This window comes from Thunnus thynnus, chromosome 2 (assembly GCF_963924715.1).
Source record: "Thunnus thynnus chromosome 2, fThuThy2.1, whole genome shotgun sequence".
Taxonomy (NCBI): domain Eukaryota; kingdom Metazoa; phylum Chordata; class Actinopteri; order Scombriformes; family Scombridae; genus Thunnus; species Thunnus thynnus.
The window spans coordinates 13,923,748-13,944,225 of NC_089518.1; the positions used below are offsets into that span (position 1 = coordinate 13,923,748).

The following is a 20,478-nucleotide window of genomic DNA, read 5'->3' on the forward strand; positions in this document are numbered from 1 at the left end:
TTATTGCAGTGATCACCAGCCCTGCTGCTCGAGAGGTACTGCCCTGCATGCTTTAGGTATCTCCCCACTCTAACACAGCTGATTCTAATTATTAACTCATTATTAAACCCTTGACAAGCTTAGCTGCTACAATCATTATCAATGTAAATGTCACATGTGACTGATATGTTATTATATGATATAGATTGTTAATACTGATTTCACTGTTGTACTTGGTTGAGATAGAGCTAGTTTAACTGCTTTATATATTGTACAGTTAGGTAGGTGTTTTAATCTTTAGTATGTATTATATTTTATAAGCATATGTTTTTTATGTCAAATAATCAGAAAAGTAACCAAAAACTTCAGCTATCATACAAATGTGCAGTAAAAAGTACAACATTTAATTCAGATACTGTGACTAAGGCACACTGATTTAGCATGCAAACTGAGGTGGACTTGAATAGAACCCATAGTTCTGACAATAAATATTATTTATTTTCATCACACAGTATGTAACAACTCATTTTGGCAAATTTGACTGGCAGTCATAAAGTGACAGTAGAAAAGGCATTTTGATAAATTCTAAGTAACTTAGTAATATCAGGCAGTCAAAAATCATGTGTGAATTCATTCACAAATTAACACTTTTTTGTTTTACACACTTACATCTGTACTGCCAAACTTTGCACAGCTGAAAAATAAAAACCAATGATGCACACATACACACATACAACAGATAAACACAAGAGATGTGGCATGCAGTTAATGTCACTTAAAGTACCTCATTACGGAGTACATCTCTACCTGAGGGAGGCCATTGTTGGATCAGTTGTTGTAACACTAAAATTTCATTCAGTTGTCAAAATATACTTAATACATTTCATGATGCAAGTCTACATGACCGTTAGACAGGTGTTTTGTGTGACGTCAAAACATACTCTCATTATCTTTAAATCTCTACTGTAAGAAAAATGAAGCAGGCACAGTTTTACTAGTATTGCTACAAATTTGCAATATTTGGTCATCTCATTCAAGATCTTTTGACTGATGTTGGCTGGTGAACTTTTACTGTACACGCAACACAAAAGCTTCAAATACAGAAAGCAACCTAACTAATTAATCTTTGTTTCAAGTACAACACATTAAAATCAATTATAATTTGATCAGAGTATTCTATGTGCAAAACACAAAAAACACAATATGTACAGTTTGTAACAAAACAAATACTGAGAAAAAATGTTACCTGATCAAAGTATTCAAACAATCATAAAACAATCTGTCTTCAAGAAAGTGTCCGAAAAAGGACTTTCAGTCTTTTCTGTGCAAATGTCAGGATTACAGACTGGGTAGTGGGACAGGAGCAGATGCTCCAGTGGTCATTTCCCTTAAGAAAGATCAAAGTGCTTCTGTGTATCAACAACCTTGGAGAATCCATCTATTGTACATTGAAGGGAGATGGATGAGGAAAGAAAATGTAGTTATAGGGCTCATGGACACAGTTAAGTCTGCAGAGCTGAGAGACGTCGCTCAATACACTGCTTACCTGAGAACAACAGAGAGATTGAGAAATTCAGATTATAATAAAACCTAGTCAAGGCAAGCACAATAATCCTGTAAAGACAATTCATCATTGTGACAGCATGGGAAATACATTTATATGTGGTGTGATTCTGGCATTTTAAACTCCTGTCTTTGTGATTTGTGTGTCATAATGTTTCCACATACATTTATCTATGCTGTCAATGTCCTTTTGCTCCGTGATGACTCGGGACAGACCCTCCATCAGCAGAAGGGCTTTATGGTAGCGCTGGACTGATGCTGTACCATAGTGGAACATCTCATCTAAAGCGGCAGACTGTACCTGAATGCAGTAAGAACACACACAGTCAGGCTACGATAAAGATACATGCAGGATAGAATTTAATTTGGAGTAAATGTCAACATCCCCTGCTACAAGGTGAGCTCACCATGTGCACAGTGTAGTTGTAGATGAGCTTCTCTGCTGTGAGTCCATTGAAGCGGTCCATAAGCTTCTGTTTGTCAAGCAGGAAACTCTGAAGCCGATTGGTGAGGGAGCGACAACATGTTACGCAGGTCTTGTACAACTCATTCAGCTTCTTGATTACTGCAATCAGAAAATACAGCACACAAAGACATTTCATTACTATTATTATTATTATTATTATTATTATTATTATCATAATAAACTGACACTTATCAAGCTTCAACATAACATACCAATTCTCTCTTCATTTTGAGTACCACAACAAAAATACTTGCATAGGTCAAGCTGCTCAAGGCAATACTCCTCCAAAGTCTATCTTAACAGTATTCATCCCATGTTAAACTGTCAGTTACAATTAATTAATTTTCATTGCCATAAAAAATATTTAAAATGTCCATAGAAACTTCTGAAACTGTTCCTACAGAATAATCCATTTTTCTTATGTCATTCTGTATGCTGGTGAAAAAAAAATTGTTTGGAACATACTGAGCATACAGATTAATAGCATATAGGTCAATTAAGATGCTTGACAAGCGCCTGTTTTGATTTATTCTGTCTGCCATTAGTACACAAAAGTTGAGTGCTTGATGCTTAAAACCAGAGGTCACCAGTCTCACCTTGTTTGACTGTGGCAGAGGGAAGGACTCGACCTTGCTTGATATTCCCTTTAGCACTGTGCAGTGCTGCTGACAGAAACTCTTCAGCCTTCATGTACAACACTAACTGCTCTGCATAGCTGGAAAGTGAACATGAGAAACAGAATATTTTCAAGAAACTTTGTGAAGAGAGGGGAGCTACTGTACATGTTGATAAAGTGTAAAAATCCTCATGTCTCTCACCTCCACTCTCTACTTAAGAGGCTGATCTGATCTGTCACCAAACTCTGCTCTAACAAGGAAACATCAGGACTGCTGATGGTATCCAGCCCTGGCCCCTTAGTAGAAGCCAATTCCATAACACAGTGGACAAAAGCCAAGGTGAAACGGAGGTCACTCAGAGCATCTGTGTGTGCCTGCTGTGAGGAATTGAACAAATAAAATATTGTGAATACTGAAGCTGATCATGTGGAATCTGAGTTTGCCTATTTTATGTTCATTTGCAAGTAATTCTTCATGCCTGTAACTTCAAAACAACCAGCAGGATTCCCTCATCTCACAGTCACAACGTAGTATTTGTCTGTACCTCCATCAGTGTATCTTCAGGCAGCTCTGGAGGGTGAAAGACCAGATTACAGTGTGGAGTAGCATCCATAGCTTCAGTCTCACTGTTTCTACGGCTTCCTCGCTGAAGAAGACGACTGTTGAGTAGCCAGGCTGAGTTAATGTAGCTGGGGGAGCCTGCATTTAAGAAAAAGACAAACCCAACATAACCTTGAACATCTGAAATACGAGGAATAAAAAGAGCAAGCATGTAATTTGCTGCGCTTACAGCAAACTGTAACTTTAATGTGACCAATCACAGTTTGTTCTTTTACATGCCCAATGTTAAAATGGTTTACTTTCAAATTTACCTGGTTAACAATACTTGTACTTGTGTTTCGCTTTAGATTGTTTCATTGGAGAATAACATCTTACTTAATTTGAATAAATGGTCTGAATGAACACTAAGCTGGAAAGAGCAATTCTTGATAAAAGTATAGCCTCAATCATGGATCACTCAGAAATATAATTAAGAGGCTTTTCATAAACCTCCTACAACACAAGCTAAAATAAAGGTTAGACATGAATGCACTCAATAGTCCGTCAATATTTAGGGTAGTTACTGTAAGTAGAACATATACCTGTGAACATCCTTGATACCACAGTATCAGGAGGAGTGTTTTCTTTGTATGGAGAACCCACAGTGAAGACTGCAACAGGCGAGCTGTCAGGGGAAGGAAATCCTGTATGACAACCAGTAGGTGGAGCTGTGGGGATGAATAAGAATAGTCAAATGGCTATGATGGCCCTGGCCCAGTAAATACTCTGGCCATTGTCACTATGGTAGTTACATCAAAATAGGCATCTTGTAATTAATGCATGTAACCAACACGTTTTAAAGTGGGTATTGATTTCATTATCACCTGAGACCTTTAGGACGTTACAGTTTCTATGAATTGGCCTGTTATGCTTATCCGTAACTACAACAACAACTATATAGTCTGAAGTACTGGTAAATAAACATAAAGACTGCTACCTGTGGTGTCCATGCTCTTCTCATAGCCGAGGCTGTCGTCACTTCCTTCATCTAGAAGTTGAGCTCCAAAGGCAGCCTTGAGAAGCATGTCAGACAGCCTGCCTGTGCTCAGTGATCTGGATATCCAATACAAACACAGACAACGTCATGAGCATTTAATAATTTATCACACGGCATATCTTTTATACTGTGTGTGACATTGCTATGTGCCAGATGGCAGGTTTTCATATCAATGACGTAGTCTGAAGTAGAAGTGGGTTATTGAAATGAACACAAACAAATCACATTCACATTAATCACATTTCATTCTGTTGTCATATGACTACAGAATGTTTTTTAACAATATTGTTACATAACAATAACAGTTATAATAATAATATTAATTTATAGACATTACACTGTTCTGACCTTTTAGCAGGGCCAATTTTATTGGCTGATTTCCTGCTGAGGTCGGTCTGGGTAGCAGGGGACAGATCAAGGGACTGCAGGTCCGGGACTGTCCTGATTCGGCTGGGCATTCTTGAGTGAACCTGCTTGTTAGAAGCATTTGAAAATTCTGAGCCTTGACTGGAATGAAGGTGCGTAGATGACAAAATATTTATTTTTTGATATTCTCTTTCTGTAATAGAGATGTTTTAGAACCTGACCTTGGGGATGAAAGTGTCCTGCATGTCAGGAGAGACAGCGAACCGCCCAGTTCTTGTACAGAGAGGGAGAGACTGCTCTGGGGTCTTTGGCGTAGTTCCCACTAGTGAATAGAGCATTACAGATATTAAAACATATGTAAAAAACAGTGAGAAAGGTCTGTTTATTAAGTCAACAGTATTCATTGGAACACTTTTGATCTTATTAAAAATATCATCAACACTGAAACATGCTCAGGCATGATCTCTGGGTGTTGTCAAAAGGCCTAAATAAAAGTACATGAGTCATGTAGAGAGAAAGTGGGTACAGAGGAAATCAAATGATAACACTTAATCACAAAACAACTCCTGGAATGCACATATTTTTGCTGTGTATCAATGTCAGATGGAATTTTTGTTCACACCCAAATGGCTGTAGTGGCCAACAAGTAACATTACTCTTAAAAGATTGCCATGTACTGTGTTTAGCTGCAGTATTGGGACAGAATGGGTTGACTCAAGGTAAAACAAAAGCAGATTAAGATGCTTACCAAGTGGGGAGGACTGCTGTGGTCTGGCTCCTCCAGTTGCCAGCCTTGAGGAGTAGGGGTTGAAGCCTGAAGCCGGAGATCTACACCCTCCACATTGTGGTGAGCTTTCATTGCTGCTCCCAGCACAGCAGAGAGTGACCCTGAATGATATGAGGAATAGTTAGGCAGAGAAGAACGGGTAATAACCAGACAATAGGGTGCGGTGGGTACAGAGATAAAATAGCTGAGCAGTTGTACATACCTGGTGGAGCCATGAAGGCCTACAGGCTGCACCATACGCTGGTAGTTTTGGATCTGAGTTGGGACAGGAATGGGCTCCGAGCGACTGCGGTTACTGCCGCCGAATTCAACAGGCTTGCTGTATGGATAAAAGAACAATGGACAATTAGGAGTATATTTGATGATTTCAAAATAAATGTAAAACAGTAGTGGGATTGACGGTATTTTGTGCCATTTTCAGCCTCTTCATCTACCTCTGAACACTTTCATCTTCAACCCACCAAAATCTAAACCAGACTGACTTCCTCTTACCTAGCAAGCTTGGAGGGACAGTGTAGCAGGGGAGACGGGGGAGGCATCCTGTCTGCAGCTCCGGGACCTCTCTCAGCCAGTAGTGAGGTCCTGGAAAAAGCATAAAGACAGACATTTGTTAGCTCTGTCTGCACAAATTAATAATAATTACTAACATTAATTTTTACATGACATTTTCAAACAAATCTGTTCTGCATTCTTTCTACAGCAAGTGGATATTTGGATGCTTCCCTTCAAGATGACAGACTGCCACTGTGTTTTTGTAAATATAAAACAGAAGAAATCATCAATCTTATTATTCTCCTTATTTCTACAAAAATAAATCTGTAATACTAACAAGTAAACTGAGAAAGCCCACAAGGGATACAGTAATGTACAATGGAATCATCCACATAATAAAATGTGTTGAACTCACCCGCTGTATATCAGGCAACTCTCAATGGGTGACCCACCTTCTGCCTCACATGTGTACTCACCTAGAAACAGTACAAGAAATAGTCAGTTTTCAACAAATGAACGTGTGACAGGTTGATGTTAAAGAAAAATTGCTTGATTGTGATAACTGCACGATGATCCGAAGAATAAGAGTGAGTTCTTACTGAGAAACTGAGCAGGTACCATGACATAGTCTTCAGTGTAAGATGAGGTGTTCCTACTGTCTCGATTGGCAATTTCTTTCAGCAGGAAGCCGGGGGTATCCTGCGTAGGGGAGCACGGTACCTTGGGCTGCAGTCGGTGCATCTCTCCATCGGAATGCTACGAGGGTGTAAAACAAAGAACTGTTTGATCAAATTTAACTTTTAGAAATTGCAGAGAAAAATACACATTGAGCGCACTTTATTTCAAAGTATAAAACTATAAAAAACTATACTACACATCTTTTGACAAGGGATTTTGGTTTCATAAATCAACAAGAGAAAGGTGTACACACTTGAAGGGAGGCCAGATGAGATGTGGAGGAGCTGCTAGAGGAGCTGCCTGAGCCAGAACTGGGGTAGGAGAGCATAGGAGCTGGAGAGCCTGTCAAAACAGAAATGTACTTGTCTTAGGACCTCGGATACAGCACCTTTATTGATTAAAAACTGTACTGAAACAAGCAAGATACAAAACAGTACGTACACTTCTTTGTGGATGAGCTTGTCTCCAAGAAAGGATGGTGGAAAAACTCATCTGCAAATGTAAAGATTTAGATGTAAGAGAGACCTTTAAAAATGTAATTATGAAAAAGAAGTACTGAATGTTAAACTTTACCAAAGGTGATCCGTTCCTTGTGGTTTCTTTGAAGGAGCCGCAACAGTAGATGTCTTAGGTTACTAGAAGTCTCCTTGGGGATGCTGCAGAAAATGAAACGGTTTCAAAACACTGTTAATAATATTAATCATGGACGAAACAAAACACAGATGAACAAACTTATACAAGATGTGTGAGAGGAATCATGATTAAAGTCAGATTACTGGCTCGTACCACCGTTTTTTGATATAAAGTACAATCCAAGAAGAAGGGAAAACATTAGGTAGGTGTATCTCTGCATGCAGCTTATACAATATGTCATGAGTGTACCCTACATGTCCATAGAACATGCCATTATGTTGAATTTCATGCTTAAGTGTGTTCACTGTGTGCACTTTTTGTTGCTGATTCTGTTTAGGTGGTGTTAAAAGCAATTTTAATATTTAGGTCACTTGTGTTTCATAAGCTCAGACTGAGCTGTAAAATATGTGAATTTTTAATCTAATTTACAGCTTCAGTGAAAAAACCTCAGGGCATCATGACACTCAGAGTCGATACAGACTTTGTGTGTTTATGTCTGTGTTGAGCTATGTGGGTCATGTGGAAAATGATAGCTGTGCAGACCACTAGCTGGCAGCTCACAGCAGGTTATATATAGAATGAAAAGAAAACAACAAACCATGCCTCCTCACACAAGCCGGCCAGCTTATCACCGGCTTTATCAGTGCAAAAGATAAGCATAGCCACGAGGCATACACAGGCTGGCAAAGTACACCATGAAAACAGTGGGCAAACAATCCATAATTCCCTTTGAACACTTTCCAGGTCCAAGTTCTGCACATCAGGGATTCAGTGTTAATATGACTTTAAATAGCGAAGAGAACTGTTTTGTAAAGGCATTGGTCTTACTGATATCAAGGCAGAGAAGTTGGGTTTCACATTACACACTGACAACACCTTAAACTATGAAATATACCATAGACAAAACACTTGATATAGAATAATTGTCTATACCTTAAGGATGGAATTGAATTAAACAGACAGCATAGACCATCGAAGAGAGACCCTGACTCTTTCTTCTAACTATATCTAATGACTCATTAATCAACAGTGAAAAACAGAGTAGACCATGCTTTTGCAATTGTGTGAGTGGTTGATCAAGAATGTTCTTCTAGATGATTGGTCCCGTCAGGTGTCTGTATCAGTTTCTTCCAGATTAGAACTATATTTAGTGGTGGTGTGCAGCTTGTAGATTTATTAAGTTCTAACTATGTAGGCGTGCGTGCATGTGCCTGTCTGTGTACTTGCATGTGTTTTGTTAACTGGCCATGTGCACACCAAACACCATTCGCACACACACAAACTTGAGCAAGAGCACAGGGCAGAGTACCATCAGTCATTCATCAGAAAACTGAAAGGTGAAACTAGAAACAGCTCTCACAGTAATGCATCATCTTATTGCGTGTAGCATGTGTGTGTGTGTGTGTGTGTACAGTGAGTATGTGTGCTGGTGGGGGGGGGGGGGGGTCGTCCAGAGGGGCACTAACCTGGGTAAGAGGGTCCTGTTGCTTTCATAGAAGAGACGGAGTTCCTGTGGTGTGCTGGCCTATACACACACACACACACACACACGCATCACAAAATCACAAACGTGAGTTACAAAAAAATCACCATTCCCATGCACACACGTGCATAAACATGTGCAAATGAATACACCTGCACGCCTACAAACATGTGTGTTTGAGTAAATGATGAGGAATGTTTGACTGTCTATTTACCTACAACATCACAAATATAAAAACAGTGCCACAGCCAATTGTGCTACAGTGCATAAAATCCAAACATAAACCATATGATGATCCCACTGAGGACAAAGTGGAATGCTTGGACATGCCAGCTAAGTAAACATCATCGTCATCATCATCATCAGGTAACCTCACACTGACCTTTGTAGTTAACTGGCTGACCTGCCTGGCAGAAATAGAAGTTAATATCTCCTCTCATTCGCAGGGAAAATACATTCGAAGAAACTGCAACATAAATAACCTCAATAGGTACAAAAGGTCAAACAACATGTTTCTTCTTCATTAACCTCTAATACGTGGGGATAAATGGATTTCAAAATCAAAGAGGAGACCAAAGAAGAGATAGAGCATGTGTCTATACTGAAATCAAAGGTGAGGCAATCTGCAAATAACAGATTCATCAGAGAGGCCACGTGAACGACATTAAGTAATACCCGGGGTTGTGAAATAATATTTACTCTGGGCTTAGAGGAATGGCTTGCAGCCATTTCCGCTTGCCCCCCATCTGTAAACAAGGCTCTTTCCTAACAAGCAGTCAAGCTGTTCCAGCATTTCCAAATAACATGAGATCAGGGAGAGTGTCACTCAGCGGGCAAGTGGTTTTTTCATATTTGCGTTGTGGATCACGTTGTTTCTGCGTTGTGAAAAGGATACATCCTGTTCAGTTTTGTGTTGACAATGATGAGCATGAAGCCAATCTACAAACAACTTCACAAATATTTGTGATTATGTAAGGGACCTTAGCAAGCATTTTGTGGTTTATTGTTAAATCCAGTTACCTAAACACAGAAGGGTGATGTTAGAGATTTAGTATCTGCATGTGTGTGTTCTTAGAAGTGCCGCTCACATGAAATGGTGCCTTTCCAGTCAGACATTGGTAGACGATTGTGCCTATGCTCCATAGATCAGCCTTGGCATCGTAGTTCTGGGACATGATGACCTCAGGAGCCTGTGTTCAGACAAACACAGCTTACAGCTTGGGGACACAGTGACACTATATTGTGCTGGCACGTGAAACCAAAGGATCTTAATACTCACCATGTACATGGGAGAGCCACACAGCGTTGCTGCCATAGTGTTTGTCTGGAGGTGACGCGCAAACCCAAAATCAGCTGGAGGGCGAGAGAAGTACAGTGAGGGACCTACAGTACAGTGGTGCGTGTGTGAATTTGTGTGTGTTGAGGGGGGTAGGCTGTTAAAATCAGTGAGATATAAACTGGTTCCACCATCCTCCTTAAGCTGATGCATTTTCACAGACATACTGTACATCTAGTTCTTCTTAAACTCTTCTGACTTAAATCATTACCTATCTTAATGCAGGTATTGATGGGACTGGACCTGCGCCCCTCTGTGTGGCAGAGCAAGATGTTCTGGGGTTTCAGGTCTCTGTGGAGGATGCCTTTGCTCTGCAGAACCTTCATAGCCTGAGCAATCTGCTGTAAGAATACACGGATGGTGTCCTCACTTAACGTGCCCTTAGCTGAGGGTCAGAGGGAGGAAATACATTAAGATGATACGGGAGGAAGTAAGCATGGCAGTATATAGAAGGTTTGTCATATTACATGGTATGTAGATACACGTGTAGAGGTGTCAGCTCTTATTCTCTGCATGCTGCCACAGCTTTAGTGCCATTCTGTCGGACTGCAGTGTTGCAACTTACTATTAATTTAATAATCATTAATAATAATTTAGAGGACTAACTGTTTTATCTATAAAATATAAAAATATAGTAACAAATGTACATTACAAGTTACCAGAGCCCAAGTGTCTTAATATCACTCATTTTGTTTGAGCAGTATAATAATAAACAGTATAATAATATCAATAATAATATCATGAATATCAATAATATCAACTTTTTAGTCTTCTATTTCAGACTGTTGGTCAGACAAAACAAATGATCTGAGTATGTCAACTTGGGCTTTTGTAAATTGTGATGGGAATGTTTCACTATTTTCTGACATTTTATAAACTAAATGACTAATTAGGAAAGTAATCAGCATAAATCAACGACTATATCTACTTAAAACTTTGTTTGTGCTTACATTCCCGTGACTAACTGAAGTAAGGTTCAGATACCCAGCTCCAATCACATCGACGTCACTGCTGTCATAGTTCGTGGAAGAGAATTTTGTTTACGGTGTGGCTGCTTTTGGATATTAAAAGCTGTCTGACATGCCACCTCTCCCCCAACCCTCCTTCCCAGTACATCCAGAATTTCTAGCTGCAGTGTTTTTCCACCGAAAGACAGAGGATAAGTGAGTGACAGATGGGTGAGGTCATGTGCGTGCTCCGTGAACCTTGCCAAGACGTGACCGTGTGGTTTGCTGCAAATAGCTGGATGTACTTTCTGGCAGGGACACAACGTTGGCAAGTCCACAAAATAAGAAACTGGCATGGTGGCAGAATTAGATCAACACTTTACATCAGCATTTAAATAGACACATCTACACCATCGAGGTAAATTTAGCACGAGAAAAACCAACTCCATGCCCTCAGCCACGTCATCATATTTTGAAAGAGGGTTTGAAACTTGAGGCGGGGGAAATTTTCAGTGTGACGTACTAGTGAGAAAAGTTTTTTATCATTCTGAGAATTTAAACATGGTGAAATTACATGGTACAAGGAAAGGCAATGACAAGAAATATAACAGCTGGGAGTTGTTATTGGGCACTCATTTTGTACTAGTTTCTACATAATTAGTACAAAAAACCTGTGAAAAACTTAATCACAGGCCAATTCTAGGGGTTTAATTTTATCTGGGTTAAGTACTTAGGAGTATTAGTGATAATTTACCCACTGACCTGTGGGAACATTAAACCTGAACTCTATGGTTATACTGCTTCCGCCTACTAAAAATCCTTTTATTCCTCTAAAACACTGAAAAAGCTGGGCCAAGCCTCTTAAAAGCAACACAAACCTACCGGTACTACAGTAAGCTGCTCCAAACATGTTTACAAGTAACAAACCGTGAGTCTGATCCCCTTTTGCAACAGTGAGGTGTACTGAGAAAGGTGAAATGGAAAAACTTAACAGTAGTGAAATGTGGGCTATATTAGGCCCTGTGTAATGTAGGACACTTACAGTGGAGGTACTCTGCCAGGTCACCTCCGTTGCAGTACTGAAAAGACAAGAAAGACAAGTCTTAACAGATGCTGTGACAACGCTACGTTATTAGTGAATGTGATTTACATTTCCGCATGGAAACAGACCAGTCATTACCATTTCTATCACAACTCACCTCCATGACTAGATACACACATCCTCCCATTTCCTGTTGATAAAACCAGATCAAATGTAAATTATCATAGGAAAATGAAGACTAAGTGGTATAAAATGATGCTAGGAATCAGATCAAAGTGACTTTTAAACTGATTTGTTGAATGGTAATGAATACATCACATTTTGTAGAAAGACGAGGAATTATAACTTATACTGACAATCCATCAATGTCTTAGCAGCTGTGCCCCAGGTTACACAACAAGTGACAACAGCTCATTTCTTAGACTCTCATTTCGCCCATCATCAGTGGTGATTCTAGACATTCTGGGCCCCCTGTCAACAGCTAACTCAGGGGCCTGAAACTGTACCCTGTCATGGACCTGTCAGCTCATGCTCCAAAGACCCCCTCCCACATTTGGCACCCCTGACCATTGCCATTGAAAAAGTCACAGAGCAGAGAGGTGAGATGAGGTGGGGTAAAAGTGTGAGAAGTTTAAGGTGTCAGTCCCACCTGTCTACTGAAGGAGTAGTGAAGAATAGGGGGGGGGGGGGGGGGGGGGGGGGGCAAGCTGCCTCTGTCATTTATATCAGGAAGTTAAAGCTAATAGGGTCTGTGTCTTGGATTAAAACTTACTTGTACTAATTCATGAATAACACTGTTTGTCTAATAGAGTGTAATACATGTCGCAGACAGCACATGTTGTGCTGATGCCAGGTAAATTAACACCATTACGGCCCACAAAAGTCTCCTGCAGCCTGACCTAGAGTCTCAGTGTATAATCCACATTCATTAGCCCTGTATGCTAGTGTGTGCCTGCTGTGAGACGATACTCAGACTGTGTCTTTTATAAGCCATTGTTTAACCTGCTTCACTCTGCCATCTGTCAGAAACACTGAGAGATCGGCTCACCGTGTCTGGCAGTCTGGCAGGTGTCAGTAAGGTGAGAAGCACACACACTCATGCAAACACACATCCAAGCAAATGGTTACTGCCCTGTGCCATGTGTGAGTTGTTGTAAACTTTAGGGATTTTTATTTAGTGTATGGCTTATGATAAAATACCCTACAGAAAGCCTCATAAGAAACTACAACATCCAACAGCTAAATCTGTAGCGCATGAGCAAATGACATTCAGTGTTTCAGCAACATGTCAACATTTGCAACGTGTGGCAGCATGGCCTACAGTATGGCTTATGAGGGTGAATAGCTGTTACAGAGATAGAGAGGGAAGACAAGACAAACCATCCCTACCTGATAGTCCAGTAGTCTAACAATATTCTCATGTTTGAGTTCCTAGAGGAGGGAAAAAAACATTTTAGTTCAAGGTACACTGAAGCTGACACAGAATATATTGTATGACTCCATTAAAACCTTCACTACCTTCAATATTTTGATTTCTTTGCCAAGAAGAGATTGTGATTTGGCCAAGTTTTTCTTGTTGATACACTTCACAGCAACCTCCCAGTCACGTTTCTTGAAAAGTAAAAGAAAATATAATAAATGGTATTAATACACCAGACTTACTTATATCAACAATGACCAGACAAATACATATTTGTTTCAGATATGAAAGTTACCTCTTTATGTCTGCCTTTAAACACAACCGCAAAGGCACCGTGACCAATCAGGTCTTTCCTGCTGAACTCAAACTTCCCAACAGACTCCATGGATAATAAAAATAAACACACTAAAGTATCCGGGCAGGTTCAGGAGGCTGATTTTCCGAATAAAACAGACGCACAGTCCCACAATACTTCCCTTGTGCCGGTAAATCCCATCTCATTGATGAAAAATGTTGTCTTCACAATTGACAAGTCATATAATCGAAGAAAATATCGATGACAGCCTTAAAAAGTTGCTGTCAACAGACAAAAAGTTAAGACAACGTGCGTAGGGATAAATAAACGTATGTAAACAAAAACACTAGCGTCCCGCTGTGCTTGTTTACCGGTTCAAAACCGATTCAAACGACTCCCTGTTGCTTCTAACAACAAATACAAGTTAAAAAGTCGCAGTAATGCTGTTTGTTAATCGTTTGTATCCAGACAGAGCTCATAAATTACTGTCTTCCTCACCTTTACCCATCCGCTGCAGTTATTCATATCTCATGGTGAGCATGCGCAAACGGACAGGCAGAGGTTTGATGACGGCGCCTTCAGGGACACCTCGTAAACTCGTAAGTCAATGTCTTAAATAGGCTTGAACTTATTTTTAAATGCTAAATCTAGGAGTTTTTATTTAAAGTAGTAGTATGGTGGCTTGTTTTTATTTATCTATTAAAACGTGGAACTCAAGCAGCCCAAATTACATTGCCTTTGTTATTTAGGATCCCTAAACATTTTCTTTGGTCAAAATTGTACATATGCACAAACACTCAACAAACAAAACAATAAACCTGCTTTAACCCCATTTAGTGATTCACATGTCTCATCCACTACTTCCATGCATGGATTACCAAAAGCCCCAGTGGCCTAAGTGATCAGGGGATCCCTAAGCAAAGGGCTCAGTCAACATTCCTTCTCTAAAACTGAAGAAATCCCCTTCACTTAGTTTAAAGATATCACATCAAAGAAGACATTACAACACCTTCAAAAAGAATTGTTCGTCCCCTCCTGGTTTCTGTAAAGAGTTTAGGCCTTGTGCACCATACTGACACCACGCATTTTAGTGCCTAGAGGCCAACAATCTCATAATCCATCAGGGCCTAAACATCATAGAAACATCAGTATCATAGAAACCAGACAATTTCGTTGTTGTTTGTTTTAGCTGGTTACATAATGTCTCCATATCAGTGGGTTAGACAGTACAGTAATAACTCTCTCCTTTCAAAAAATGGTTTGATAATAGTGTAATTCACAGGTACATATACGAGTAACCAACAAATGGCATGAATTATGTTGCCTATATAATGAAGATGACACAGATTCTTGTCATAAAAGTTTTTTAATAAAGATAATTGGAAGCACAAACCATAGTACCATAAGACAACAATCAATAAAGGCCTTATACATGTTTTGAAATACTGAAATATTTAACTTTAAATCTGACATGAAAAGTGGGTGCAGAGTGACTTACAGTAAATCCTGTTTTAGGAAACTTAATGTTGGTACAGTGTAAGATAAATGACATTTTAAAATATGTCATCTCCCTCCATTCTCACAGTATGTTAAGAAAAAAAGCAACCACCTTATCATGTCCCTCTGTTGTGGAACATATTTATTTTAATGTACAAAAAAGTATGAAAATTTAAAAGAAATTTAGCTCTAGAAATAGCTAAAGACATCATAAAACTTCACAGAAATGTGTCCACAACACAACCAGTATTCACTATTCTTCAACAAGCATAACATACTGCATCTTACGAAGATGTGAGGTACTGCAAAATACCAGTCAGTTCATTTCGAGAGAGAAAACACACAAACGGACACAGAATTTAACATGAGAACATACTGATTGTTGAGCTGTGACACTTTGCAGAAGACGTGAAACAGAACTCAGAATCACAAAATAAATAAATACATTATAACAGAATTACATAGGGTCTAATTCACTGCTACATCATCCATTGTTATTATGCAGGTATTGCGTTAAAGCTGTGTGAATGAATTGAGAGGTGTTTATCCTGCAGTGAGAACAGGTAAAATAAGCTGTTTATCCCAGGTGATGATGAATCAAATGCTGTTAACAGCTGGTGAAACCATGATGTTATTGTTTTGAAGGCATGAATCTACATCTACAGCAAAATATAAGCGCTTTCCTTGGTCTCTCTGTATCCAAGGTCATGTATTTATACTGAAACATTCCCTATGAAAATACTAATCATCTCAAATTTTAGTTACATTTTCTACAAGTAAGTTAAAGCAGATGGATTTGCACAATTTAATTTTGTGAGGAAAAATAACATGTCAAAGCATATCACTGTGATTTAAATAAACTCTGGCCGCCCATTAAGTCAACTGCAATGGACATACAGACCATGCAACAGACTACTCTGCTACACAGAGCGTCATGGTCAGACCCTGAACTACGCTCTTACACTCTTGTGTCACCTCACTGACCTCCTCAGAAATCCCTGCTCCTGTTTTTGGGAACACAATATGTTTTTTAATGAGACATTATTAAGGCACAGTTCTTAGAGTCTGCTTGTCTTTAAAGGTGAAGCTATTATTTAGCTACACAACACCTCCTTTGGCATCACTTTCACTTGAGGCTTGGATGAGTGTCCAATTCAACACATAAAATAGTGGAAAAAAATACTCTGGCATTCAGTGTTTTGTCGTTCTACACTGGTGAGCTTCAGATTGCTCTCCTGCCACAGACAGAAACGGTGATGTGTGGTTTTACACGGCGGAGAGGTCGATACGATTGGCTGAGTTGGTGCTTTTGTCCCATGTGTTCATCTTAGTGGGAGTTACGCCCTCCTTGTTTCCATTCATCTAGAGGATAGTAAGGAGAGTATTAGCTTCAGGTAAAAGTTGAACAGCTCATCTTTGCTGTAGTGGATCTTTAACACCAACACTCACAATGTCAGAGTTGAAGGGCTTCACATTGATGTTTCGGATGGAGCTGCTGGTAAGAGACCACACCTTGGTTTTGTGTTTGAAAGCAGCTCTGACCTAAAGTACAGAAAGAAGTAAAACCATTACACCATTAGACCCTGTTGCCAAATGAAATTCTGCTGTTGTGTGTGTGGACAGTTTTCTTCCACAGGACTTGACAAAAAGATAACATAACTATCATTAAAACCCAAATTTAACATGTTTAGCACCGTACCTCAGAGTTGAGAAGACAGTGAAACAAGAAGACAAAGAACCCCTAAAGAAAAGGAAAAAACTGTAAACTTTAGGAGGAAATTCACAAATGACTGCAAACATTTCGGAAAAGAAAATATCTCGTAGTGAAGAACTTACTTGTAACGAGTTGAATACTGCGAAGATATATAGGAACGGCAGGGAGTGCGTGTTAACAGCTAGTACGCCGAAGATCCAGGAAATGCCGAGTATAGGCAGGAGTACAGCCACTGCCTTCGCTGTCAGCCTAAAACAAAGCAAGAGAGAAACCCAATTTATATTATTAGTTCTGGATATGAGGACAGTATCTAATAATCAAAACAGTACTGGTCTGATCATGAAAGCAAATCAACTCACTTGACTGCATTAGCATCTCCATGAACCTTGTAATTCTCTCCGCTGATCCGAGATATAATTCTGGTCACAGATATCAGAATGCCGATGTTCACCTGGAAATCAGAAAGGAAGCAACACAATTAATATGAACAGAAAACACTATTTATTTTCTTTCTTCCTGGGATAGAAGACAAGCTTACAACTGATAGAGATTAAGAAGTAGACCAAGTTAGGCAATGAATTGTTAACTGTAAAAATTGACAAGTGCAAATTGTTATAAATTCCTCACCACAATGACAAACAGGGCTGGTGCCACAAATGCCCAGATGGCTCCATTCTTCAGTGACAGCCAGCAGCTGAGAAAGCAAAGACACGGGAGAGAGTGAAAAAAGATATATGGCGTTGCCTTCCAAGTAAAAATGCTCTAATGCTGTAATGTAAATAGGGAATGACATCTGTAGTTACTGTTAACCTGAAAGTTTTTGAATAACTTTAAACACAGTTGGCAGTTCCAATTTCTTTCCACAGGTGATGTCATTCTTATGCAATGCCACCGAGCTCAAATCAAATTAATTCAATATAAGTATGATATACTTTTTTTGGTCATACTTACTTGTCAACTTCACCGTAACTGTCCAGAGCTGATGTCATGGACACCACACAGATCACCAATGGAGAGCCTGTTAAAACAAAAGACAAAGAATCCCCCCATGTTACAAATTAACTATAAATGTAATTTAGTCTCCATGGCTGGATTGACCTGCTAAGGGACCCTGGGGCAAAAAAAAAGTTGTTATCAGCACACTCATATTCCTCAGTCAACAAGTATGCAATCAACAGAATGATTTAAAGAACATGTCTGTGGCACTCAGCCCATTTTTCCTACTGAAGACAATAATCTTTAAAATGAGTCGTAAATATACAGTATAATTTCATTTTTAAAAATAAAATTATAAAATAATTTCCTGAAACTGCTGGGCTTCGTAGTTTTTTGTTAATGTAACTCAAACAAGAGGAGTAAATTGTGCATTTGTTGGGAACTATTTTCAGCTGCGGATTAATTGCTCTGCTGTATTATTGTGTATTTCAATGTTCAATTCATTGTTAGTTTTTTTCTGTTCATGGAATTTGTTAATAATGAGAAAAAAATTGAATTTCACCAGGGTTATCTTGTAAAAAAAATCTTCAACAATCTAATGTAAACCAAAGCCACTGGTTTTGACAGATTTAAGCGAAATACTGTAGTGCAAAATAATTCACTTTTTTTCCACATGTACTGTATATGGACGGATGAGATTTTCTGAGATTTTCATGACACACTATGAAGTGAAAATTGCCTGTCGTCAAAAAATATGCCTCAACTAATTTTAACAAACAGCCTACTGTTAGACATTGTGGCCCTGATTATATTGTCCAATATGATAAATGCTACCCGCCAAAAGTTTCTTCTTCTAGGTTTACTACAAGGAAACTGTTACTATATTAAGGAGGAAATAAAAGATAAAAGCCTTTATCACAGCTTATAGCAGCAGCAAATACTTATAAAATGAATTTACTTTTTATTTGCATCAGGTATGCTTCTAACTGTCAGAGAAGTCTCTAGCACATAATTTGCAGTTGGCCACACAAAATGAAAAATTACTCTGGCCAGAAGAAAGGAAGTAATAAAAAAAGGATCATTTTTCCACTAATGGGTTCAACATGTGGAGGAGAGACGATGCATTCCCCAGCATCCAAAGACAGTATACGTATGTCCCAGATTCTTTTCATCTGTCCATCAACTCTGGTTCATTGAGATCATGAGAGACAATGTTACACTGGAATGTAACTCAAAGCAGATTTATTTAACGGGCTCATCTTTATTTATGTTTAATAAACAATATTTGACCAGTAAGGTCACTAAAAAGTAGTAAAATCACATTTACAGTAAAGGACTGGCATGAGGTAGAGACAGGACGATGGGTCAAACTGGGGAAATAAAATAAAATGACAAGTACAGAAAACCGATAAAATGACAAAAGAGAAAGTCAGTCAGATATATCTTCTGGTTAATCCATCTGAGTGTAGTAAATAAAGACGGCAGAGCAGACTTACCCCAACCAATGCCATAGTAGTAGAAGTGTTTGCTGCCCTCAGAGCCGAACACCTTGACCACCATGCTGTAGAGGTGGAGGCCCTCCACCAGCATCCAGGCGAAGGCGCTCAGAAAGAAGAAGTGAAGCAGGACAGCCATTACCTTACAAGGCAGCTGGGACAGGGGACAAAAAATTCTCATCATTATGTTTTTATTGTTTCTTTTTTCATTCTCATTTGTTTTTCACTCAACTACAGTATTTTTGTCATTTTTTCCTTTACACTTTCTTCTTCTTTCTTTCTTTCACGCATAATTCTTAATTTTAATCATTCAAATTGTAGTTTAGTCTTTACAATATTTAGCATTTTTACACTGTAAAACACAAATGATGTTTCTCTCATTATTTATTCAAATACACACAGACACACTCACTAATCTTTCTGAGGCACACTATAATCCTCATTGCCCTCATTATATTAATAATTATCATTTATCCAGTAATTTTTATTATTATTATCATCATCATTTTTTAAACCTTTTTTATCACTGTTATAATTAAAAAACTACTCACAATCATTATCATCAACAACATCGTTGTCATTACTACATTGCTCATTATCATTATCATCATCATGCTGTACTGTGTAACTACCGTGCCCGGGCTGAAGCGAGCGCTGATGAGCAGTAAGATCTCAGCCACCAGGATGGCGAAGGACAGGTTGGCGTGGATGTGGTAGCGTTGGTTACGGATGGTACTCACTGACCTGCAGAGCAGTAGGACAACATCATATCAAAGTGCTATAGTATTGTGATCAAAATAACATTTTCAAACAGATATTTATGTTGACATTGGTGCATTTATGAAATAAAAACAGTATTTATCAAATACAGTACATGGAGGATGTGTGTGTGAATGTATTGATCAGGTAATATATTGCAATACATTATATATTAAAGTCCCCCTCCACTCAAAAATGTGTTTTGCTTCTTCCTCCTTCTCTTGGATGTTTGGGATTCACTGTACAGAGTTTGACACTAGAAGGCTGCTTTCACATTCATCTGCTGAAGGAGGAAAGTTTCTCTGTGCTCACCTTCACTCTGAGTTTAAGATGTGTTCCTATGAGCATGATTTTGTGACATCACAGCTAGTTTGA

The 20,478-nt window shown here is 38.9% G+C and overlaps 2 protein-coding genes across 3 annotated transcripts in view; both read right to left on the minus strand.

Annotated features, from left to right (window-relative positions):
• Window positions 1-455: 455 nt before the first annotated feature.
• On the minus strand, window positions 456-14,229 carry ulk1a (unc-51 like autophagy activating kinase 1a). The gene is made up of 27 exons (XM_067604607.1): window positions 13,702-14,229; window positions 13,505-13,597; window positions 13,376-13,417; window positions 12,144-12,176; window positions 11,987-12,023; window positions 10,209-10,382; window positions 9,941-10,014; window positions 9,750-9,851; window positions 8,645-8,703; window positions 7,119-7,201; window positions 6,987-7,037; window positions 6,799-6,887; window positions 6,467-6,623; window positions 6,283-6,343; window positions 5,868-5,957; window positions 5,578-5,694; window positions 5,337-5,476; window positions 4,810-4,910; window positions 4,571-4,692; window positions 4,163-4,278; window positions 3,768-3,893; window positions 3,170-3,324; window positions 2,827-3,002; window positions 2,605-2,723; window positions 1,950-2,107; window positions 1,708-1,843; window positions 456-1,525 (listed from the first exon to the last, which is right to left on the minus strand). Exons 1-27 carry the CDS (start codon window positions 13,789-13,791, stop codon window positions 1,482-1,484), a joined length of 2,745 nt encoding a protein of 914 aa, XP_067460708.1. The 5' UTR covers window positions 13,792-14,229; the 3' UTR covers window positions 456-1,481.
• Window positions 14,230-15,054: 825 nt separating this feature from the next.
• The window catches only part of adgrd1 (adhesion G protein-coupled receptor D1), a 31,666-nt gene continuing 26,242 nt past the window's right edge, over window positions 15,055-20,478 (minus strand). For both annotated transcript variants that reach the window (XM_067604608.1, XM_067604609.1), the window contains 9 exons: window positions 19,977-20,088; window positions 19,345-19,498; window positions 17,864-17,930; window positions 17,540-17,606; window positions 17,272-17,363; window positions 17,035-17,161; window positions 16,898-16,939; window positions 16,648-16,740; window positions 15,055-16,560 (listed from right to left, as the gene is read on the minus strand). In XM_067604608.1, coding sequence (XP_067460709.1) covers window positions 16,465-16,560; window positions 16,648-16,740; window positions 16,898-16,939; window positions 17,035-17,161; window positions 17,272-17,363; window positions 17,540-17,606; window positions 17,864-17,930; window positions 19,345-19,498; window positions 19,977-20,088 — 850 coding nt within the window. In that variant the 3' untranslated portion in view covers window positions 15,055-16,464. The remainder of the gene's footprint in view (window positions 16,561-16,647; window positions 16,741-16,897; window positions 16,940-17,034; window positions 17,162-17,271; window positions 17,364-17,539; window positions 17,607-17,863; window positions 17,931-19,344; window positions 19,499-19,976; window positions 20,089-20,478) is intronic.